General features: G+C 36.3%; 2 protein-coding genes across 9 annotated transcripts; one reads left to right on the top strand and one right to left on the bottom strand.

The window, feature by feature from the left end:
- The first annotated feature begins 741 nt into the window (after positions 1-741).
- Positions 742-5,217, top strand: LOC136232790 (zinc finger transcription factor YY1-like). Of its 3 annotated transcripts, none has more exons than XM_066022222.1 (6): positions 742-1,004; positions 1,959-2,017; positions 3,724-3,923; positions 4,129-4,164; positions 4,257-4,400; positions 4,544-5,217. In XM_066022222.1, the coding sequence occupies exons 1-6, from the start codon at positions 919-921 to the stop codon at positions 5,069-5,071; spliced, it is 1,053 nt and encodes a 350-aa protein (XP_065878294.1). In that variant the 5' UTR covers positions 742-918; the 3' UTR covers positions 5,072-5,217. The 3 variants fall into 3 exon arrangements, with proteins under 3 accessions (XP_065878294.1, XP_065878280.1, XP_065878287.1); XM_066022208.1 differs by having other exon boundaries at positions 4,080-4,169; XM_066022215.1 differs by having other exon boundaries at positions 1,924-2,017; positions 4,080-4,169.
- A 7,730-nt stretch (positions 5,218-12,947) lies between these two features.
- Positions 12,948-23,739, bottom strand: LOC136232762 (uncharacterized). Of its 6 annotated transcripts, XM_066022172.1 has the most exons (20): positions 23,529-23,739; positions 22,994-23,139; positions 20,771-20,909; positions 18,357-18,442; positions 17,914-18,269; positions 17,753-17,819; positions 17,482-17,666; positions 17,351-17,417; positions 16,948-17,255; positions 16,798-16,864; positions 16,515-16,684; positions 16,370-16,433; positions 15,938-16,284; positions 15,421-15,859; positions 15,231-15,328; positions 15,027-15,070; positions 14,404-14,578; positions 14,074-14,218; positions 13,703-13,824; positions 12,948-13,465 (listed from the first exon to the last, which is right to left on the bottom strand). In XM_066022172.1, exons 4-20 carry the CDS (start codon positions 18,412-18,414, stop codon positions 13,310-13,312), a joined length of 2,868 nt encoding a protein of 955 aa, XP_065878244.1. In that variant the 5' UTR covers positions 18,415-18,442; positions 20,771-20,909; positions 22,994-23,139; positions 23,529-23,739; the 3' UTR covers positions 12,948-13,309. The 6 variants fall into 6 exon arrangements, with proteins under 6 accessions (XP_065878244.1, XP_065878237.1, XP_065878254.1 ...); XM_066022165.1 differs by lacking the exon at positions 22,994-23,139; XM_066022182.1 differs by lacking the exon at positions 22,994-23,139 and having other exon boundaries at positions 20,771-20,864.
- Positions 23,740-24,959: the final 1,220 nt, after the last annotated feature.

The following is a 24,959-nucleotide window of genomic DNA, read 5'->3' as shown; positions in this document are numbered from 1 at the left end:
ATAAGAAAATATGAAAAGAGTAAAATTATCAAATATGGATGATAACTAATAATTTGGGGTGGTAAATAGCATTCACTATGCCACCTTTTTCGGATAAATGTATGTCATTGGAAGTGCAATTAAAGAGAGAATCTTTTTTTCGGATAAACCTAAATTGATTGGGTAAATTACACCAATGGCCACTGAACTACCCATTTAATCTTATGGTCATTGAACTTTAATTTTTAACAGTATGATCATTGAACATTACACTTTTTAACATCGGTGGCCACTCAACGTCTCAAAACAACCGTTTAAGGTCTCAAAATAAAAAAATTCAAAGAGTTAATGATATTCTAAGGAACTTTAATTCTTGAAAATTTTCGTTTTGAGGTCATTTAGGTGTTTTTTTTATTAAGAGAGTGTGTGAATTTGTAGAGAGAGAAAACTCCAAAAAAATGTGATTTTGAAAAATAAAAAATATGGTTTCATGGTAAATGTCGTTAAGAACAACTTTAATTCTTGAATATCTTCATTTTGAAGTCGTTACCGGTCATTTTAAGGAATTAGGTAAAGTTCAATGGCCACCTGTGTTAAAAAGAATAAAATTCAGTGGCCATACTGTTAAGAATTGAAGTTTAGTGGCTATAATGTTAAAATGAGTAAAGTTAAATGGCCATGGTTGTAATTTACCCTAAATTGATTGGATCGGGTGGTTTGAATCCGGATTCAGAGTCCTAAACATTGCAGACTAATCCCGACATGAACAAAACGCTCGGAGCTTTCTTCCTCTTTTTTCCTTTTCTCTCTTTACTTCTAATTCCGTCCCTTTCTCTCCCCTTCTTCGAATTGAAACCTTAATTCGTATGTCAAATAAGCTCTACCCATTGACCCTAATTATTCTCAACTACTTCACAACCCTCTAAGAGACAGGGGTCGATGGAGAATCAGTTTGCCCACAATTTATTTGAGAGACGCCCCATTTTCAAGTCGAAAGCTCCTTCTGTTAAATGGATCAAGGAGTGGTAATTCTTCTTCTTTTTCTTTGGAACTTTAATTCAATTTTGATTTCTTTGCAAATAATTATAGTTTCTGTTATTGTTTAATTGTTGTTGTCGATAGTAGTTTATGCAAAATTGAACCAATTAATAGAAGCAAGAAATCAACGTTGCTTCTTTTGTGCTGTTTGTTGTTTTCAATGAGCCAAGTTGAAGTTCTAGCAGGAAATAAGTTCTTTCTGTATTTTGGGAAGCATTAAGCTAAAAATGTTTCGCATTTTTTACATCGCCAGGGTTTGGGATTTCTAGGTTACTGCCAGTTCAATTGACTATATATTGTCTCATTTTATTCAATTTTTTCTTTAGCCGTTTGTTTGGTTGTTGAGATGATTTAGGGAAGAGTGTTACTTCTGATTTTAGGCTCATTGAGAACTGTATCATAGTCATAAGAGCTACAAGAAGCAGAAACAGTAGAAAGAGAAATTACTTTCTGTTAATTTACCACTATTTAGACATTGTAAACTTAAACGTACAATTTAGAGTTTGGGGCCTTTCAATTGGGTCTCATCCCTTTGTTTAGTCGTCTTAGTCTTTTGTCTGCTGCAACTCTAGGAAGGTTGATTTGGACAGTTTTCCTTAGAAGTGACATTTAGTTTCAGTGCATTGAATATGTAGTTAAACATTCAACAATATGATTGAAGTTTGGTGTCTGTCTATGATTACACTTCCATCTCTCTTTTTCTCACTCAATGTTATACAAGTCCAGTCAAGCATATAAACGCTGTGCATAAAGCTGTAACTGAACCTTGAACTTTTGACATTATTCGAACTCTTCTTTTTCCCTCTGTTTTTTAGTTTTTGGCTCTATGCTATGCTTCCTTGTATAATGTTCTTGTTCGACTTTAGTTGTGCTTATAATCTATCAATTTACCTTTATGAACTTCAGCGTGAAGTGGTCGGGTTCAGTCATTATTTTCTTAGGGTGCCTCAAGATGTTGTGGCTACTGGCGGGAAGTGTTTTGTTATGAAATGGGTAACAGGTATGTTGCATTTATTTCCTATTATTTTTTAAAATGAAATCAGATTTACTTGTCTCTTCTAGTTATGGTTTTGAATTTTGGAACACTCTCTTGAAAAAGGGTCTTACGCAAAGCTAAACAATTGATCATTATTACCACTGGGATGCTCTGATGTGATTTCAGTTAGACATGTACACACAAATACATTGTTTATGGAAGTTAAATTGTTCTTATATATGTTGCAAAATATTGAAGTCATCAACCTGGGTTTGTGGAAAATTTGTGGTGCAATCATGTGGCTCAACACAAATATATGAAGTGCTTCATGTATTCAATCTTGTTAATAATGTAGAAATAATAGACTGAAGGCCATATTCTGTGGCATGCATCATTGACACGTGTGCATATGATATGTCATCCATGATCATTTGACTTCCAATTTACTTCTATTATTACGTAAAAGAGTGCTTTAAAAAAAATAAGCAATACTTTGTGAGTTTTTAGATATTATCAACTTTATGAAGAAGAGTATTGTATTGGTTAGAGGACCGCATTGTTAGTTTTTAAATCAAGTGATTAGTAAGAAAGAGAGAAAAAAAGAGTAATTTTAAGATATAGAATTTTTGATGCTCACAGACAAATTCCACCAATCTTGGTGGGTAAAGAAGCTGGTTAATAATTAACAGTTCTCTGATTTTTTCAGTTTACTCATTAAACATCTAAACAATGTTTTAATTTCCTGAATTCATTTATTTATATTTTATAGTATCCAATCATATACTGTTCTCGGAAAGAAGTGGCAACTGGCAAGCAATTTACACAATTGGGTGCTTAAATGTTTGAAAAGAGCAGGATATTAACTTTTTCGCCCCTAGGCTGAATTTGTGTTGGTCTCTCTGTAGGTTGTATGTGGGGAATATGATAAAACTACTTTTGCATTGCTTTTTGTGTTATCTAGAAAATTAAATTGGAATTTACAACTACCTTGGGAATCAAAAGTTATGAACTTGATATAACTGAAAAGGAGAGAGGAACACTGAGATTAACTTTGAATGAAAGTTATTGAAAATGACCTTTGATTGTTACCTCTTTTAGAGGATCTTATAAGGAGCAAGAATGAATGAAAGGAAGAATCCATAAAGCCGATCTCAACTAGTTAGGATTAAGGTTTGGTTATTTGGAGTCAAAAGTTAAGGTTTGGTGATTACGAGACTTTGTTGATGAAATCAAAGATGTGTCATCTTATAGTATTCTCCGTGCAATTATACATAGTCAACATCCATGATTTTTGTAACACACGGAAAATTGTGCCATCTGCTTTTCAGATTTTGAAAATATTTTAAAAATTTAAATTGTGTTATGTTTTTGTTAATTGAGTGGTTGTTTGTCTTGTTCTGATTGGTGCTTGCACTTTGTTTTAGGCTATGCTTGGTAGAGATGAAGGAAATCAGGAAAGAAGATGAATCTAGTAAAGAATAAATTTCATTAAATGCAGAAAACGTGTCTACAATTGACAATACATTTCCTTTTCTCATCCTTTTTGTTTCAGAAAGTCACAGCCTTAAACAATGTTCGTTTAGCATAATGGTGTGGGTTTGATCCAGTTTTGGGTGGTTTCTGGGTTTGATGTACAAGGATAAACCTCTAGAGTAGGTTTGAAGGAATTTGATGTTGAGGCTTTAAGATTTTGATTTGATTACTCTTACTTCTGCTTATATATTATATAGAGAACCAATTGAAGGCCCTGAAGGAGAAGGCGAAAGAACCACCAGCACCAGAGCCAGAACCAGAACCTACCACTGAGGTTCTTTTCCTATGCAGTTATGAAGGTTGCGGGAAAACCTTCATAGATGCTGGTGCTTTGAGAAAGCATTCAAATATCCATGGAGAGAGGCAATATGTTTGTCATTATGAAGGATGCGGAAAGGTGCCAAAATTAGTATCTTTAAAATTTTCTAAGGGTATTATGGTTGTTTAAAAGAACCTTGAAAGTTAAATCTACTTCACGGTTTCAAAAAATTTCTTTTGCTATTATAATTTATCTTTTCTAAAGGTGCTAAATTGCTATGCCTTGATATTTCAGAAATTTTTGGATAGTTCAAAGTTGAAAAGACACTTTTTAATTCACACAGGAGCAAGAGATTTTGTATGTCCTCATGAAGGCTGTGGTAAGGTGATCATCCTATGTACTCTGAAGATGCTACTTTGTACCTTTACGCCCGATGTTCATGTTTTCTGAATTTGATTATTCTAACTTCAGGCATTTTCCCTGGACTTCAACTTGAGGTCACATATGAAAACACATTCACAAGAAAACTACCATATTTGTCCATATCCAGAATGCGGGAAGAGATATGCTCATGAATACAAGCTGAAAAATCACATTTCAGCTCATCATGAAAAGGTTAGTTTATGTTACTGATACTTTGTTTCGCTATAAGTTCTCTCTTGCAGGCCGACCGTTTTCGTGTGTTATTTCAATAGTATGTTTTTTTTTTCCTATGCAATATAGTAATCTGATGTTCAGTATCTGCACGAGTATTGCAGCATTCTACTCCAGAAGTACCGGTGAAATTTTCCACCCCTGTGGAGAAGATTGTTAAAGTTGCAAAGCCTACATCAGCGACCTATGGTTCAGCTTCATCGGATCGACCTTATGCTTGTCCTTATGATGGGTGTATGAAGGCCTACATACATGAATACAAGCTTAAACTCCATCTTCGTAAAGAGCATCCTGATGAAAATGCTGAGCATGTATCGCCAAATTTGGACAATGACATGGACGAGGGTAGCGATCAAGATGCTTATACTGAGAAGCGTGGGAAAAGTCAGAAACAGAGCCGCGCAAAACCAAACTTGAAGATGCCTCCTTCAAAACTGACGCAAAGGAAAGGCTCTAGTCCATCGTGTGCCACTTTGAATGTGGCGAAAAAAGCTTGGCCTGTTAAGGAAGAGACGTACGAAGAAGAAGATAGTGAGGAAACAGAGGAGGAAGATCGTGACAATGGAGAGGATGGATGGAGATATGGGGATAATAATGAGGATGATGATGAAGAAACAGAGTATGAAGACTGAAGATCAAAGTAACACAAGGATAGTTGAACATTTAACCTTCCCCCTTTATATTCCTTGTATTATACTATTTTTTCTATTCTTCTTAAAATAAATGCTTAAACAGAAGAGATTTGTAATGATTTATTTGTTCTATTTTATCTCTTTTATTTTTCTCCCAAATTATGGTTATGATTGTTGAATTACAGCTTTAAGAATGCTGTCAGCAATGGAGTCGAATTTTTCAAGTAAAGCTATAGCTAATTCGGTAAAAATGTGACTTCTCATTCTTATTTCTGTGGTGCAAGTTACTATAAAGATCATGCTTACTTTTAATGTATAAAATAGTGTAATGTTATACTTAACAAAACACATTTTTTTAGTCTTCCTATTTCAAAAAAATACATTATAAGGTCTCCATCAGTCAATATTAACCTTATGGTCTTTCTGTTTATTTTAAAAAAAAAAAAAAACTTACCGTAGATAGAAAGTAACAGTCATTTTGTATACACTATGATTGTCCTGAAAACTAAGATATATTTGGTTAAAAATCTAAAAAATAGACAAAATGGTCAAAGTGTTAATGGTGACAAATGATAGGGATTTATAATATATTTTTCAAAATAGAGGATTAAACAATGTGTTATATAAAAAGTGAGAACTAATAAATTATTTACCATATATTTTAAAATCTATAAGTTTTGTTTTAAAAGTTGTGTTGGAAAATAGATACCAAAAAATATTTTGCGGTGGTCATCTATGTCTTAGGGAATTCCCTTCTGAATCAAATAATCTCTTGTTATTGATCCTTGCAAACTTTTTCCTTCCACACCCTCATTCATCTCATATTCTTAAGATAACATGTTAATGGATCCTTCTCGCATACACACCTTTCATTCATCTCATATTCTTCCAATTTGGAGTCCTAAACACTTTACTTCACACTTGCATTTCAACTATCTAAATCAACAACTGACAGTGCATACTCATTATAACTAGGCTATGATACTAATTGTTGCGGTAACAAATAGTAAGATGAAAGCTAAAGAGATAAAATAGCGAGTTAAACTTCGCAAGTACACAAAAGTTTAACGAGATTCAGCAAATTTTGATTACATAAGAAGAAGAAAACAACAATCAAGTTTTGAATGAAGAATAACAATTGTTGTAGGCTACTGGAAACAAAGTCTTATATCTAGTTTTTTTTTTTTTTTTGGCGAACTTATTTATTTGTGTCATTTTGAATAATTCTTTTCGTTCATTATTATTATTATTATTTTTTCACGCATTTTTTGCTCTGTACCCATTAATTTGGCTACTTGGGCCATTCTGCCATTACGCTTGCCAGGTTTGAAAGGTAATCATCATATATTGAGCAACTTACCCAAAATTTAACAGTATCTTCAACTAGCACTTGCAAAAAAATACAAAATAAACAGAACCCTCTATTAAACTTTATCCTGCTTGATAACAACCCAAATTATTCTTGAATAAGAAATAAGGGAAAATTAATAGAGATAATGACAAACCATTATTTCTTCTAAAAGAGATATTTATGCATGATTAATGTGGAATTAATGATAATTAATGCAGGGGTGAATATGCAAATAATGAGGAAAAGGAAGGAGTTTCTAGCATTATGCCACACCACGTGGACCATGGCGAGATACGCCATAACGAGATACGCCCGATGAGAGCGAGTAATGGAGACCCGCCATTGTTCTCAAGGAGAGCGTACATACGCCTTGACGGATCCAAGAATACCAAAAGGCGCCTTTATTACCATCCATGAATGGGAATAAATACAATTAAATGGCAATTAATAGTCATTAAAGGGGAATAAAGATTTGACTGTTCGAATACCTCAACTCTGAGGGTTTTAATGATAAATGCTGGGATTAATGGAGAATTGATAGCAATCAAAGATGAGTAATGGCACAACTCTTCACCTGCTTCCCCATTAATGCTGAAGGTTACAGAAACCTATATAAATACCCCAGCTTCCTAGGATCAAAGGTACACTTACTGATTCTCTACTTTTGTGCTTACAGTTTATTCTCAGAAATATTACTGACTTTGGCATCGGAGTGTCTCCGGCCGATCCCAACGGCGCCTCACAGGGAAGTGCTCCGATCAAGGATTTTTCCACAAGTTATCAATTGGTGCGGTGATCGTGGATCTCTAACAAACAGAAGATCACAAAATCTTGATTGTATAGAGTTTCACAAAGAACAAAACAATGGAGTCAACAGAATAGAAATCACAATCTCAAACTTTGGCTCAATCAGTACAACAAATCTATCCAAAGATACAGTTCTCCATATATTGGTGGGAAATAGTTTTCTATATTAAATCTGGAATTTTATGATGAAAAAGATAAGTTTCCTCCCCTTTCTTATTCCATTTTTAATTAAAGAAAATTGAGATCCCTCACTCTTATAAAGTGCTATGAATATCATTACATGTTATTATGATAAATCTAATAAACTGTGAAAGATGAAGTCATAGACACAAATCTTTCATTAAATCTTGCATGCTTACTATGCCCTCATATTTTTATGCATGACAAGTATAATATGATATTATCATTGAATTAGTACAAACGCATGTATAAGACCCGTAATCTTGGGATTTACAAAAAAAAATTCATCCATTCAATGTGATTTTGTCATTTGATATTAAAATATCATAAAAGGGCTCATGTAATTACATATGATTTAGATCTGGTCGGTCTTTTGGATGAACATGCATATAACTATTAGAAGAAATTATAAAAAGATCATATTTGGTTTTTCCTTGTACAATTCACCATCTATATATGGCTTTTCTCCTATATAGTACTTTTAATATCAAAAATTCATATTTTTGAATATTGTTTTGTCAAACAGTTATTTCATTCCCTTTTTTACAAGGATGTGTCTATTCATATAAAAAATGTTTATTTGACATTGTTAGAATTTCTGTTACCAACACAAGAGACTTGAAAATATTGAGTCTATTTGTAATTATCTTGTAATTGTCCCTAACTATTAAGGCCATTATGGGCCGATGAATTACCAAATTGGATAAACAAAACTTTCATGTCCTGAGCTAACTACAAAATAGTGCAAGTGTCGGTTTCGGATCAGAACATTAATTTATGCAAAATTCTTAGGATATACATGAGAATTCCTTAAAGATTGGAGGATTGTATGTGAAGGTAGGTGAGAGTGGATTTTGAGTAATTTTCCTTACACTCCAAATTGGAGGAGAATCATGGTACATGTATTTTTCTTCCAAAATTACCCTTTCTCTTTTATTTTATTCGTACAAATGAAATGATATAAGAGTAATTTTATATATAACTATATTATTAAATCATCACTTACCTTTCTTTAATTACACCTCATTCAAATCAGGCTTTAATGATCTCTGAATGCCATTAATGTATGGATGCACAATATTAATTGCAAGTAAATAGCAACTATGTAAGATATCTTACCCAATATAGAATGTCATAACTTTTATGACGTTTAAAATAAATATGCTATCTTGGATATTAATGTGCATTGAAATACAAAAGGACATTATTCTTAAACCATTCTCATTATGGTTATTTATTAAGAATTCATTATGATATTCATGTGCAGTAGCAATCTTTATGGTTATGACCGTTATACGTGATATTATTATTAAAACAAGCACGATTAAAATTCTATTATGAATTTGTTTGACATATAATATTTACTCGGTTTTATCTTTTGACTAAGTTCATTCTAGAGTCAGGGACCAACGCGAAGGAATTATTAAGTTGATTCCAAGATGAATTAACAATTCCATAAAGAGAATTGCATCATACATGATATTTGCCAACAAGGCAAATGCAAACATTCTTTTGCTATGAAGTATGTTCCATGGATCAAGCCATTGATCCCCAAGGTAAGTGAATATAGCTTTTATGACTTACCACAATCTTTTAATAATGGACAGAGTATGCCCCACTTCTGGAGTTCTTTCAGTGCTAACCCACAGGTACAAGGGAGTTGCTAATACTACAACCAGTGCAAACACTGATATGAAAAATAAAGCTCAATCCAAAGAAGTGTATATGCAGAGTCACTTCAGAAAAATTCATTGACTATGTCATTAGCAAAAAAGGTGAAAAGAGCGCCTAAATAAAAGCCATGCGAGGAAAAAGGTGAAAAGAGCGCCTAAATGAAAGCCCCACTATGGGTGAGAAAGATCCAGAGGTTGAACGTGCGGATCATCATACTAGAAAGATTGTCAACAAGCATATCAAGGTATAAAACAATTCCTAGCAGAACCACCCTTGATGAGCAGACCAATCTGAAGGGGAGACCTGCATTTGTATCAATCTGTCATGGATAAAGCTATGTGCACCGTGGTTATTCAAAAAGAAGAAGGTCAGCAGTTCTCCATCTATTATGTTAGCAAAATGTTGAAGGATGCGGAGATAAAATATTCGAAGCTAGATAAAATGGCTCCCACGGTTGTGACAACATCCATCCGCGTTAAACCATAGCTCCAAGCATAACCTCAATATGATCGAGATCAAGATCAAGAGCCGGCTTCACCATCATGATTCAACATTGAACACATAGATGATGAGATTGAAAGGCGAGTACATGCCGCTGTAGATAGACAAGAGAACAATTCAGAAAGATACGCCATCCAGTTAATAGGAATTCGCCATTCGCAGCGCGGATCACGGGGTACGAGGCGGAAAAAACGATTAAAGCTTCCAACTTGCCACAATATAAAAGAAAAGAATCAATATAAGCGGGACATTACATATCCCGAACCCAAAGGAGGGGAGCATGTAACCGTTGGAAGAAACGCCAAAGCGTACTACAGGTTGGCCACCACACTGAAGCTTACTGGGAGCTGGCAAACTAGATAGCTTTGTCTAGAATAACAAATAACAAGATGACAAGCAGAAGACAGATCCCAAAAATAAATTCAAAAGTGTCATTAATGTCATAGCAGATGGACCAGTGTATCAGCCACCCGTGGAAAAAGCAAAAATATCCGCTCTGGATAAAACATCCCTCCATTGCTCCTTTTGCAGAAACAGGTCCAGTAATCTCTCCACATGCAGATGCATTGGTAGTAACAATGGAGATTCAAGGATGGGAGATAAAATAAAGCGAGTAAAGACACGGGCAGTTCTCGCAATGTCATCACCAAAGGTGCATTCGCCAAACTAAAGGTTGATCCGATCCAAATAGAAACAACCATTGTTGACATCATTGGAGTGACGGGTCACACTATCCAGACCAAGGGCCAGAGGTTGCAGCCCTAATTTCCATCCGTCGTCTGACAATGTACATTCCCACCAGCAAAGGAGGAGTAATGATTAGCGGGAACCAAAAGGTGGCTAAAGAGACTTATACTCGGCGTCACAATCAATCCGCCCACAATCCAAAGAGGACGAAGGTGAGAAATATTAACTTGTCACTACAGCTTTGGGCGACACAGAAACGCTCCTTATTGCTGATGGAAAGCGGGTGCGGATCGCCAAAGGATTAAAACTTGAGATCAAAGAGGATGTTAAAAAAGTTCTCATTGAGTCTGAAAGCGTATTTACATAGGAGAATGAGATCCCCACAGGAGTAAGCCCAGATGTGATTACTCATAAGTTAAACATCATTGAGGATGCGGTTCTAGTTGCTCAGAAAAGACGGAACCATGGGCCTAAAAATCAGTATTTTTACATATTCTTATATGTGCATTAAACTGTTATAGTATCCTATATTTTATAATTTATTCTTTCTCGCCATACTTCTTATATTCATTTGCCTAGCTTTTAGTGCTGATATACGCCCAGTGGCTGGCGAATGAAAAGTTCCACAGGTGGATCAATTACCTCAAAGATAGGACAATTGATCCCATCACGGGCGGATCCCCTTTCCATAAAGATAAGAAGCACAGACCCTCAGGAGCTTTCAAATGAGCTCAACTCTCTCCTCAAAGACAGGAAAAGGATTGACCACCATCAAAAGCGAGTTAAAATCGTCTCAAACATGAGATCATTACACCCTCAACTTTCTCGTCAAAGATAGGAGAACACTCTCATGGGCGGATCCATCTTTAGATGATCACCATTCGAGAAAGAGTTAAAACATTCCTTGGACGCAAGGACTTTACACTCTCTCACTCCCTTCCCAAAGAAGGGTTCACAAGTCCTACGGGCGGATCGCTTCACCTCAAAGATAGGTAGCAAGTTGATCCCCTAGACAGCTTTACTTCCTCTAGAAGGAATAGAACAGCTTCAAACCTTCACAAAGGTTCGCACAACGGAGTATGGCTGGCCACCTACTCCATATTAAATCCTACAAACTTATATATTTACTTACGCAAACGTAAAAGTAAATGGCGACCATAAGGATTAAAACAATTGTACTTAAGTTTTACAAACAATCGGACAATAATCTAAGCGGCGGATCGATCTACCTCAAAGATAGGAAACAATTGATTGCCGTCAGAGACAGAGTTAAAACATTTCTCAGACGTGAGAACTTTACACTCTCAAATACTCTTCCCAAAGAAGAGTCTCAAGACCTGGCGGCGGATCGATTCACCTCAAAGATAGAAAGCAAATCGATCGCCTAAGGCAGCTTAACTTCCTCACCAGGAATAAAAGCTTCTAAACCTTCACAAACGTTCACACATTGGGGTACGGCTGGCCACCTACCCCAAACAATCAGAGAAATCCTAAACCAGATTCTAGAAAATTACTTGCTAAAAGATATAATGCATTAGTAAAAATAGTTCTGGAAAGCAAAGGGTTCATCCAACTAATGAAGCCTCGTCTTCATCTCCAAATAATGAAGTCTCGTCTTCATCTCCAAATAATGAAGCCTCGTCTTCATCATCAAAATAATGAAGCCTCGTCTTCATCTCCAAGCAATGAAGCCTCGTCTTCATCAAATTCATGAAGCATCGTCTTCATCCAATTCATGAAGCCTCGTCTTCATCCAATTCATGAAGCCTCGTCTTTATCCAAACAATGAAGTCTCGTTTTCATCAAAGTAATGAATCATCATCTTCATCATAGAAATAACAAAGTCTCGCCTCCACAAAATGCACAAAAGTCCCTAAATGGCTGATCATTCTTACTGATCCCTAAGTGCGGGTCATTCTCCTCAATATGGCAGAACTGAACAAAAGAAGTCCCTAAGGCGAACCATAATCCTCTGTCATAGGAACAAATGGTCCCATAAAGGGCGGGTTATTCCCTTTCTAAAGGAAATATAACTCTCAAGAAGCCCCTAGAGGATAACAATGGATACGATTGGCCACCTATCCACAAGGAAGCAAAAGCCCCTAAAAGTGCATCATATCCATATATGATCCCACATAGGGCGGATCTTGTTCATAAGATCCCGCATAAGGAAGCCCCAAAAGGCGCATCATTTCCATATATGATCCCCCATCTAGGGCGGGTCCACTTTCCTCCAAGATAGAAAAATAAAACACCATTTAGACAGCCCTAAAGAGCTTTTTATACCATTAGGGGGGCTTCTGATAACAACCCAAATTATTCTTGAATAAGGAATAAGGGAAAATTAATAGAGATAATGACAAACCATTATTTCTTCTAAAAGAGATATTTATGCATGATTAATGTGGAATTAATGATAATTAATGCAGGGGTGAATATGCAAATAATGAGGAAAAGGAAGGAGTTTCTAGCATTATGCCACACCACGTGGACCATGGCGAGATACGCCATAACGAGATACGCCCGATGAGAGCGAGTAATGGAGACCCGCCATTGTTCTCAAGGAGAGCGTAGTAATGGAGACCCGCCATTGTTCTCAAGGAGAGCGTACATACGCCTTGACGGATCCAAGAATACCAAAAGGCGCCTTTATTACCATCCATGAATGGGAATAAATACAATTAAATGGCAATTAATAGTCATTAAAGGGGAATAAAGACTTGACTGTTCGAATACCTCAACTCTGAGGGTTTTAATGATAAATGCTGGGATTAATGGAGAATTGATAGCAATCAAAGATGAGTAATGGCACAACTCTTCACCTGCTTCCCCATTAATGCTGAAGGTTACTGAAACCTATATAAATACCCCAGCTTCCTAGGATCAAAGGTACACTTACTGATTCTCTACTTTTGTGCTTACAGTTTATTCTCAGAAATATTACTGACTTTGGCATCGGAGTGTCCCCGGCCGATCCCAACGGCGCCTCACAGGGAAGTGCTCCGATCAAGGATTTTTCCACAAATTATCACTGCTAATCAATATACACTTTGGTAAGAACTCCATATATCCATGTCATCTTCATCTTCATCTCCATCTCCATCATACTTGGGACATTCAACTCCACCTCCATTCCCTACATTATCTTCATCGATTATATCCTCATCACCACGCTCCGTTTTTGCAGTATCCTCCTGCAACCACATTTATGAATCGGTAAATTTTGCATCTCAAGACCGATAAGAGTCAAATATATAACCTTTTCAATCTTATATTTCTCCTTTCCTATGGGTGCTTCCTAATTGCAACTCAGACTGATTTTTTTCTCAGCATCGTAAGGCCATTCACCAGCTTAATAATTAAAATGACTACTTGCTAGACTGCATCTGAAGCACCAGCTGAACAAACAAAACAAAACACAGTATACTTACATGGGTTTCAGGATTTAACTCTGCCTCCTCATCTGAAGCTCCGGCTGAACCATCTTTGTTGGACTCATTCTCTCCCGGAACCAGCTGCAGTTGCTCAATTACTTTTTCAAAATAAGAATTATCTGCAACAATACAAAACAATAATGTCAGAAGAAAACTATTTGTATAAATTATTTTTATTTAACCTATCAGATTTTTTCCGTTAACTTGCTTTATTTGACATATCTAGCAAAAGCGAAGAACCGTTTTCATTATGCCCCATCTCTCCAGATAAGAGGAAGACTAAAATCATTGTGTAAATCTTCGAAACCATAATGATGGATTTAACAGCATAAATTTGGTTGTATTTCAGAAGTGTGATATACTGTCACCTTTAGCTCGACTGCCGAGAGCTTCAGAAAGCCGTAATGGATGCTGGCGCTCTTCCTTCTTATATTTCAACTTCATCTGATGACGTGTTTTTCCAGGGAAAAGTTGTTGTATCATTGAAAGATCAGTCCCAAATTGACGAATTCCCTGAAACAATTCAATTGTTGATGCTTGTATCAGTTAACATATCACATACACGAGATGATAACCCATTGGATTATAAAAAGCAAGATACATAAATCAAGAAATATTTGACCCATAAATATGCCAAGTCCAACATCTTAGAAAGATACATCAGTTCACTTTCTTTTTAGAACTAGAGTCACATTTACCTCGTAAAACAATTCTGTGTCTTGTTTCGACCATCTAGATTTGGGTGTTTTATCCATGAAAGAATTGTGATTGAACAACTTGTTTGATTGATCTTCAGCGTAGCCTCCATCTTGTTCTGAAGCACCAGCATCCTCTTCATTAAGAGATTCTTCCCCATGGGCCGAGTTGTTAGACCTTTTTCAGCAATCAAAAGTAGATGTCAAATGGATAGACATAAAATAGGAATGACACAAATAAGGACTACTCATGAGCAAGTAAGTGCTTCCTTCCTATACTAAATTGATTGGAGAAAAAACTTTCACACTTTCCAATACCCACTACTGCCGAATTATTCTAAGCAAAACATATAAGTAGTTGTCTAGATGTCACAACATGATAATAAATAATTGAAATCTTTGACGTGGCAATACATGAAAGCTGGATTAGTGTAGCCATTTCCAGCCCTGCTATCTATAGAGAAAACAGTTGATATATTGTCCTTGAGGGGATACACATCTGGAGAATTCTATTTACTTAGTGCTCCAGAAACATACATTATTCACATGTAGCAATAGCATCCAACCAGACAAGTCCAATGAAAATAGAAGTCAACTATGTAAGCCTGCTGTTACTCATTACATACCTCTGATCAGTTGAAGCATTTTTTGATGCCTTGGCCTCCTTAACCTGCATGAAAGAACAAATGAAGATCAAGCAGAGAAAAAACTGCAGTGCAGTATTCCAAGGATATATAGTTCAATGTCTTTGAGATGCTATTAGTGGAAAAAACCGTAGAAACTTCCAACAAACATGTCACATTCTAGAAGCAAAGACTTGGACTACATACTGCTAAGCTCTCCTTGTACCCTGCAAGCAAAATAATATCTTTAAAAGGAAGCCTCTGAAAATCAACTTCATCCTCCGGAATGCTAAGCAAATCTTTCACTGCATAAAAGCAAAAAAAAAAAAAAAAAAAGTTAATTTCTTCCAAGAAAGAATAGTCTTCAAATGATCAGGTTTAAAAATATTGAAACTACATCTGTTTTTCCGACGAGTGGAATGAGAAAACTTCTTTTGCGGCACTTGAGTTGAATGTTCTTGCGCATCATTGTCTCTCTTGCGTCTTCTACCTGGATTTTGGGTCTTCGCTGCAGGTTTTTGTGATTTTTTTGTAGCTTTTTTCTTTTGAGATGTAATTTTTGATCTATCTTCATCTTCATCATCATCCTCATCCACTCTGTAATCATAATCATTATCATCATCTGCAATAGAAGTACTGGGAGTTTCAGAAGGGAAGCTGCCATTATTATGAGTTTCATCCTCAGGCTCCTCAACAAATTGTGGACCAGCAGTCCTTTTCCTTAGACGCCTGGTTGGTTTGTCACCTTCATTCCCATCGCCAGCCAAGGAAAATTGTTTGGACTTGTGAGGAGGATGTGATACTGTAGATGGTTTTCGCTTTTTACTCCTAGAACTCTGAGGAACAGCCAAATGCAAATTAGGACAATAGCAACTCAGAATACCAAATGATTCTATTCAATTTGAAGAAATTACCTCGTTCGCAGGAACTCCATATCCATCTTCTTGGTACAAAATATTTGCATCACTAGATTGAGAAGCTTCAGCAACGTTTATATGTTCTTCATTCATTGGTACCTCAGCTGTAGTAGCATCTGGGGGAATGAAATTGCTAAAGCTCATAGATGAATAATCAAGAACCTCATCTGATGGGAAAGTAGAAATCAAGCCCTCATTCCCATACACTGTTTCAGAAGTAATAAATGGAGTCTCTGTTGGAGGTGCGACAGACCCAACTGCATCCTGCGGAACATCGGTAACAGTTGGCTTCTCTTTACCATTTAGTACCTTGGGCTTTGGCTGGAATTTTCTGGAACAAGATTCTAAACCAACAAAGGCTTAGTACTAAACAAAAACCACAACACGGTAGAATGCATATATGATGCAAGCAGCTAGTTTTGATTATACCATATACATTGGTTGAGTCAGGTAAAAAATCTGGCCTTTCCACGTTGAAAAAGGGTCCTGATTCCTGAAATACCCAAATAAATACTAAATCAACCCATATTTTCATAAAAGATTTCCTGAAATTGATATAAGTGCATATCCTCACCTCTGGCTGCAGTCCTCCATCATCTGCTTGAACAACAGATTCATTACAAGTTACTGAATCTAGGACTGCTGTATTGCATGCCTTGAGTATTGAAGAGTTACCAGAGTTTTGAGTTGGAAATCTACATTGTCGTTCTGTCTCCTCATCATTTGAAGTAGGAAGAGGAATCTCTGGAGGATGTCAAAAGAAAAAGTAAAAGATAAATCCGCCATCATAGTTCACATAATAAGAAGACAGCCTCAGATAAAATGGTTCGAGAATTCAAAGAAATGTTTACACCCACCTATGTTGCTTGGTGACTGGCTAACAAAATCATGAATATATTCCAAACCCAAAAATATGTCTGCATTCTGAGAATAATAGGATTTCTCAATATGCAATTTTATAAAATAAATAAATAAATACCAACATATAACAGACACTAGTTTCTTGCCTCTCCTATTGGTTTTTCAAAGCCAGAATGTGTATCACTGGATATAACTCCAGAGTTTGTGTAGTCATCATTTCTCAGTGGCTCTCTGGTTACCAAGTTCTCCGAGGTAGTTAGAGATGAATCAACTGTATTAGTCAGTTCACCACCTCCAACCTCAACAAATTCAGCAGACAGATTTGCTGAGACAATAGTAGCTACTGTAGCAGGCTGTTCCATTCTACCGCTAGAAATGGGCATAACAATTGCCTCAGATGCTCCCTTCCTGGGCTGGACCTTTGTTTTAGGTTTAAATTTGCCACCAACTCTTGCTGCAGCATTAATTGAAGATAAGAACAACTGCCCATGAAGCTCAAAGATTACTAATGTAATAGGATATTGCATTTTGCGTTAATATATGAATTACCATTATCTACAGCAGGCAGAAAAAGAGCATCAGCAATAGGGTCCAATTCTAACCCCAAGGAACCTACCTAAGAGCAAAAGAATTATCAGAAATCATGCATGCATGAACAGGAAAAAGAAAATATATCTTACATCTTCTGTTGATTTCATAAGGCGAGAGCTCCAACCACTATTACCATCAGATGCTCCATTCTCCCAGTTCATAGCATCCATTGAGTCCAGTTCGTCCAAGCATAAACCATCGTTGTCATTCCGAGGTTCTTTGGCTACAGAAAAAGTAGCCAAGGACAAAGATGTTGATTCCTTAGACCTGTTATCTGCAATAGACTAGTCAGTTGAATCATCAAGTGAACTTTTAAGTGAAAAGACATAGACTGGGCTTTAGCTTTATTTTTAGACTCACCCTCCCTTGCAGTGGAATTAGGAACATGAACATCTAAAGAGTGCAAATCAGGCTGCAAAGGGTCTGCCTGAATTGAAAAGAATTCCAGCATGAGCACGGTAATAAAACTTATAAATCATACAGTTGGACTAGAGTAGTTCAAGAAAGGTTATAAAACTTACTGTTACCAACAAACCAGAATCTTCATTAACTTTCAAAGACAGGGAATCTGAAGAATCTGGCTCCTCTATTCTTGCAACAACTTGAGTTGAAGAATTCACTGGTTCGCTCTTCGTGTTTTCTCTGTTATTTTCCAAGATTTCTTCTTTTTCTATCAATGTTGATGAAGCTACAGAAAAACCAGCAGTACTTTTCAATCTATCATCCACGGTATCAACAGTCTGAACAGACTCCACCATGTCCAAGGAAGTTTGAAGCGAGGACCTAGACTTTTCCTTGACATTGCTTGGAAGCGATGTCGAAGTTGCCTTCCCTGGTCGTAGTTTTCCCCTTGGTTGAAACTTCCCAGCAACCCGAACTGGTAACAGATTCGAACAACCATTAACTTGTAGAAGATCCAAGGCAGCTAGAGCAACAATGCAATAAGTTTCCAAACATCACCTACCAGGGTTGAGAGCTTTTTCAGGAACTAAATCGGCAAAAGGGTCCAAATCAGAATCCATTGAACCAATATCGATATGTATTCAAATTCTGTTTACACCAATAACAGTTGCTTAGAACAAGGGGAGAACCCGAATACAAAATAAATTGGTCCAAAGCTAGGTCAAAATCAAATTAATGATAATAATAATATAAAAACTCAATTTCAAATCAAACAACTATGGAAAGAAACTAGTAATATAAAATCACAGGTACATGAAATGTAAATACTTCCAAAAAAACGAGGGAGGTTCTGCTGGGATGGGCAGGAAGGCCAACTACATGGGTTACATGGGTTGACCCATTTAACCCATTTAACGAAATCTAATAAAAAATTGAACAAAAATAAATAAAAAAAAAGCTTAAAGGGCGGCCCGGTCGCATTACGCGTCCCCGCTGAGCGAGGGTCCGGGGAGGGGTCCCACCACAAGGGTGTATTGGGGGCAAGCCTTCCCTTGCCAATTTAATTGGCAAGAGGCCGCTCCTAAGACTCGAACCCGTGACCTCTGGTCACACGGCAACAACGTTTTACCGTTGCGCCAAGGCTCGCCCTCTAAACGTGAAGACATAAAAATCGTAAATAAAAGGGGGAAAAACATGAAATGAGTTACCCGGATTGACTCATTTAACCCAATTAACTAAAATGTCAAACAAGTTAATTAATGTAAAATTTGAGATAGATAGAGAAATAATGCACAAACAGCTTCCAATTGCATAGATTGCAAGTTGCAACCGTCTCCAAACCTCCAATTGCAAGTTACAAACAGCTTCAAAATTAATTAATGTAAAACTCCTTCAAAACCATCTTCCAATTGCATAGATTTATAAACCAAATAATGTAACATTTCTAGGTGTCTTATCAGCCTGTGCTCATGGTGGCTTGGTGAAGTAATCTCGTTCCTACTTCAAATTGATGCAAGATTACAAGACATTATGCTAGTGTGGTTGATTGTCTAGGCAGAGCTGGACTTTTGGAAGAAGCACAAGTGGGGAGGTTCAATGAAGCCAGAGAAAGCTGGTTATTATGTGCTCCTTTCCAACATTTAGGAGGCTTATGAAAGAAAAAAATGTGTGCAAGGCACCTGGGTAAAAGATAATTTAATGTGCAGACCTTGCTAGTGCATCAGTGAATACATAATCATATGATTCATAGGATATGTAGCAGAACATAAATTAGAACATAAACCAATTTCAGCAAAATTGAAGTTTAACAAAACAAAAACCAATTGCAAATCCAGAGTCGAAATTTAGCAAAACTGAAGTTGAAAAAAATAAAAACCAATTGCACAGATAAGAAAACAGTAACTCGACCAGATTTAATTAAATTTTGCAAGACTATAGCAGAGAAAAATAAAGATAAAACACAAAGGAAGCAGATACCTAGAAAAGGGGAAGAGCCAAGAAGGAAAAAGAAGATACCTGGAATTTATATATCAAACGGCGGAATATTAATTTTTATATATATATAGAAACTGCAGTATATCATTACTATTTTAGTTAATCCTTATGCGGCTGAGAAGAAGAAGCAGAAGGAGGTCAATTTGGGAGAATGGAGGAATCAAGCGGCGGAATCGGCTTTTGGGAGAACGGTGGAATCGGCCATGGTTTTATCTGAGAGTTCTGTATCTGTGATTGTTTTAAGATGATTAAGGGGCATTTGTTTACCAACTTTCACCTTCTTTTTCCTTCTCACTTAAAAAAAAAAAAATGAGAGTTTTAGCTTTTGTAACAAAAGCATTTTCCGAAAAGCAAACCGGCAAACAGCAGGTAATCCAAATGGATCCTAAGAAATTAATGGGTTAATGGGTTCACCTGCCAAAAACTTATCCAACCTTTTTATTATACGGGTTAAATGGCTCAATCCATTTATGACCCAGCCCATAAAAGGGTCAATCCTAACCTATTAAATGATGGGTTAAATGGATCAATAAATGAGTTATGACTATTTTGACACCTCTAGTCTACACATAAAAAGAATGTAGTCTACAGTTGTCCAGCTACAATTACAACTGAATCTAAAAAAAAGTAGTTTCTTAACATGTTTATATTGTACAATTACAATCAACAATGAATCTCCATAAATTTTCATGCTTGAAATCAAAGCAAACCTCCAAGGAGACTCCCACCAAAATTCCAATTAAACCCTCCGGATTCTAGAATCGAAGCAAAGCAAGCAAAAAGGGCGGCCCGGTCGCATTACGCGTCCCCGCTGAGCGAGGGTCCGGGGAGGGGTCCCACCACAAGGGTGTATTGGGGGCAAGCCTTCCCTTGCCAATTAAATTGGCAAGAGGCCGCTCCTAAGACTCGAACCCGTGACCTCAGGTCACACGGCAACAACGTTTTACCGAAGCAAAGCAAGCAAAGAAAGAAAGAAATTACCTTCCAGAAGAGAAATTAACAATGAACCACACAGCATCAGTTGATCCGAGGAGGTGAGTGAATTTCGGGATTGAACCTGCGATTACTTCTCCAGCTAGCCATTTAGGTATTGAATTAGGGGTTTTATCGATTTGATTTGCTGGGTAGGGGTAGAGAGTGAATTTAGATTAGATTTTCATTTCATTTTTCTTTCCTTCCCCTACTTAAATATATTTTAAAAAGAGATTAAACCCATATTTGATCACTTTCATATCCAAAATTTAGTCATTTGACCATTGTGGTATCATTTGGTAACACTTGCCCATTGAAATATTCGGATAGGTAACATTTAACCCATTTTGGATGGAAAACTAACAGATTTGTTAAATTTCTTGCCACATGACAATTTTTAAGATATAAAAATTTAAAACAATTGCTATATTTGCATGTCACGTGTCAAAATTTGTGTCATGTGGCAAAATATTTAATAAATCGGTTAGTTTCCATCCAAAATGGGTTAAATGTCACATATGGGAATACTCTAGGGGCAAATGTTATCAAATAATACCACGGAGGCACGTGACAAAATTATGGATATCACAGGGGCCAAATAGGGGTTTAATCCTTTAAAAAATAAACAATAGAAAATGTAAATTTCATAAAAAATAGTAAATGGTATTTCTTTACCCACAGTGGTAAGATATTTATTTTTTATTGGCGTTCGGGCTACTCGAAGAAGAAGAAAAATCTAATAGGTGGCATTCGTAACCTTCGAAATGACATTCTATTCCAAAAATGGAAAAATAACAAGGAAATATGACCAAAAACATGGAATGATCAGTGACCATGAGAAAGAAAAAAATACATAGGGAACAATGACATATCGACATTAGCATTTTTTTTTTTTTTTAAGAAATCGATATTAGGATTAGAAAGATGTAGTGTTTTTCTGCATCAGGTAAAGCTCCACTGTCCATAGCAAAAAAAAAGTACTTAAATATATTTTAAAAAATTAACAATAAAAAATGTAAATTTGATAAAAAAAAATTGTTAGTAATAGTAGGTCTTTACCAACGGTGGTAAGACATTATTTTTTGAATGGCATTGGGGCACCTCGAAGAAGTAGAAAAATTTAACAGGTGGCAATTGTAACCTTCGAGATGACATTTTATTCCAAAAATGGAAGAATAACAAGGAAATATGACCAAAAACATGGAACAATGACATATTGACATTAGCATTAGAAAGATGTATGCTTTTCTGCATCATGTAACGAATAAACAAATCAAAGCAATGACATTATTTCAAAAGAACAGAGCAGACATGTGTAAGTTTATTTCAATGAAGAAACGAAGTTTAGCACAAAAATTCCAATAATGAATTCCAAGTCCAACAACAATAGTTTACTACTTTCATAATGGACATGTGTCCAAATCACCAAGCAATGAACCAAAGACCTGAAATTGAATTCGCCAAACTTACAATTTTCAATATACAGTCACCTATTTGGGAGTCAAACAGGTTATACTGGATCAAAACCCGTAATCACTGTTAATTGTTCCTTTTTTTTTTTTTTTTGCTAAACCCAGATCACCTATCTAATTTCTAACCAAACCCAGATCAATTGTGCAGCTTAAACCCATATCAAAAATCACTTGCAAAGCTAAACCCCTTGTCACCAAATTACAGCAAACGAAAACCCACTTCACCAATTAAGTTTAAGCAATACCCAGATTACCAAATGTAAATATTAATAAACGAAAATTTCTCTGGCCATGGGTGAGCTAGGTAGGGTATTAAGACTCCTAAAATCACTGTAAAAAGAATGGAAAATAGAAAACCGCCCTACCTTTCCATCAACATCGTCTATCTTCTTCAATAAAAGTTAATTGTAAGGACTAACCTTGGCTTATCTGCATAGCCCATAGAAAGCTCAAAGTGATGAACACGGATTGTGGGGTCTCAAATTCTAAGCCTATTGAGACAGACCCTCTAGCAGGGAGGATCTAGGATTTTCTACGAGCGGGGCAAACTATATATATAGAAAATAATAAATTTACAAAAACTAACAATATAAATAAAGAAACACTTGACATCAAAGTAACAAGAATGCACATCAGAAGCACACATAATAAGAAAAGAAAAAAAAAAGTCCTATAGTAGACATGAAAAGGGAATTAGTGGTATGGAATCCAAATGAAATAGCCTCTTTCCAAAGCCTTCCATCGACATGAGAATTTTCACCTTCTACTAAGATTCCTGTAATGATTTGGTCATCCTCTGTTTCCAGGACACGCTATTCAAACTCGAGCCTGAGCTTAGACTTGCATTGCTACAACTTTCAGTCATATACTATATCAACAATGATGAATAGGGCTATTCTTCTGATCCTATGAAACAAATTTACACAAAACATAAAATATGTTCTGCCTTGGCTACTCGCCTTCTATTAAATTAACTGCTCTGAAGATTATAATGAAAACATTCTCTAGCATTAAGTCACTGGATAGAAAATGCATAAAAACTGATTAATATGAACTTCAAATTGTTTCAGGCATAGAATTTGAAAAAATGATTGTCGAAATACCACAAATTTTATAGAGAAAATAAGATCTGCAAATCACGAATACTTTAATCAATTTAATCCACAGAAATAAGCAGAGAACGGGACATTCAAACAAAGAAATCAAAACACATACTGCAGCAGCAATTTAAAGTGAAGAACAACAAAATAGAACTCACAATTGATACAAGAGAAGGAAAGACTGAAGTAAAGTACCTTTTGAAAATTGAAAATTGGAAAGCAACGGCTGCGAACCGCGATGAATGGTGATGACTGGTATGGTGAGGAATCAGGCAACACGAGGAATTGGTTGATGTCTGTGTGTTGCGAGAAATCGTAACACAGGGGGAAGGGAGTGGGATTGGGTTTTTGTCTACAACTAAACGACAGCGTTGTACAAGTTTAGTTGGATTTCAGGTTCTTTTGTTCGATTGCTACATCGATTATTTCAAGTTTAGTTGGATTTCAGGTTCTTATTTTATTTTGTTAAATTTCATCATTATATTATTTAATGGTGAAAGAAATAAAGTAAACATAGAAGGCACCATAATTTAGACTTCATGTATAAAATAGTATAGGTAACGATCCGTCCCGAGGTGGGTGGCATCGGGGTAAGAAGGCCTGAGCAAGGAGCGGCCCTAAAAGATGGCGATGGAGCAGGAATGAACAGAATCCCATATCGGAAATGGAAAGGAAGTGGTTGGGGCTTATTAGTAAGATGTGAATCCAATACATGCAGACGCGTTTTAAAGCCGTGAGGTCCAATGTGTTGGAATTAGGCCAGAGCGGACAATATCTACATAGTATTGGACCAGGGTGTTACAAGCTCAAGGTGTTGGATTTGGACCAGAGCGGATAATATCTACATGGATCAGGGTGTTAGAGTATGAGAAATTATATTGTACGCCGGGCACACCACATCAGATAGAGGACACGTCCTATTTCATTTTAAATGTCTTTTTAGGGATGATAAGGATCTGCCAAAATCTCAGTCTCTCTCTGTTCGAAGACCACCTCCGCCGAACCACAACCACTTATAACCATTTGATGATTCTTATAATTGCGAGATCAGATATAAAACTTGCAAACTATTGAGCACTATGAAATCTAATTGTGCTGGAACTTCAACCAATTTGATGGAAGTGTTCAATTTCTAAACCCAGAAACCATTCTAATCACAAAATTGTTAGAGCCTTCTACAACTGATACTGATGTTTTTGGATTCTCAAAATTAACAGGTTTTTGGATTCTCATGATATGAATTTTTGCAATTAAAACTTTTACAAATTTTCATATCCAAATTCTAGTTTTTGTTGCTTTCAATATTGTGGAAAGACTGTTCGCATATCAAATCTTTCAATTATCGGAAAAATCAAGTGAAACGAGACAGTTCCGGCAAGTGATGGTGACAGTTAGAAGAGAACATATAGAGTAGTGGTGGTGGCCGGCCTAGGAGAGCTGTAATCTCACTGCCGGCGGTCATCTTCAGAAGAAAGAGAAATTAGGTTTTCGGCAGCCTCATCCCCCATAAAGCTACTTTTAAGAGGCAACATGATTTTTCCAAACTATCGTGTCCTTTTTTAATTGGCCATAGCACACCACATCAGATTATGATGTGGTGTGCCTGGCATACAATATAATTTCTCG

Source organism: Euphorbia lathyris, chromosome 1 (assembly GCF_963576675.1).
Source record: "Euphorbia lathyris chromosome 1, ddEupLath1.1, whole genome shotgun sequence".
NCBI classification, from domain to species: Eukaryota; Viridiplantae; Streptophyta; class Magnoliopsida; order Malpighiales; family Euphorbiaceae; genus Euphorbia; species Euphorbia lathyris.
This window is presented reverse-complemented; position numbering and strand designations above follow the sequence as displayed.

Excerpts from the sequence above, each read along its gene's own strand:
- LOC136232790 (XM_066022208.1), top strand. The coding sequence starts at position 919 with ATGGAGAATCAGTTTGCCCACAATTTATTTGAGAGACGCCCCATTTTC. Across the intron at positions 2,018-3,723 it reads TGTTATGAAATGGGTAACAG|AGAACCAATTGAAGGCCCTG; the intron begins GTATGTTGCATT and ends TATATTATATAG. Across the intron at positions 4,401-4,543 it reads TTTCAGCTCATCATGAAAAG|CATTCTACTCCAGAAGTACC; the intron begins GTTAGTTTATGT and ends CGAGTATTGCAG.
- LOC136232762 (XM_066022172.1), bottom strand. The coding sequence starts at position 18,414 with ATGGATTCTGATTTGGACCCTTTTGCCGATTTAGTTCCTGAAAAAGCT. Across the intron at positions 16,685-16,797 it reads CCAGTCACCAAGCAACATAG|AGATTCCTCTTCCTACTTCA; the intron begins GTGGGTGTAAAC and ends GACATCCTCCAG. Across the intron at positions 13,825-14,073 it reads TCTCGGCAGTCGAGCTAAAG|ATAATTCTTATTTTGAAAAA; the intron begins GTGACAGTATAT and ends GTATTGTTGCAG.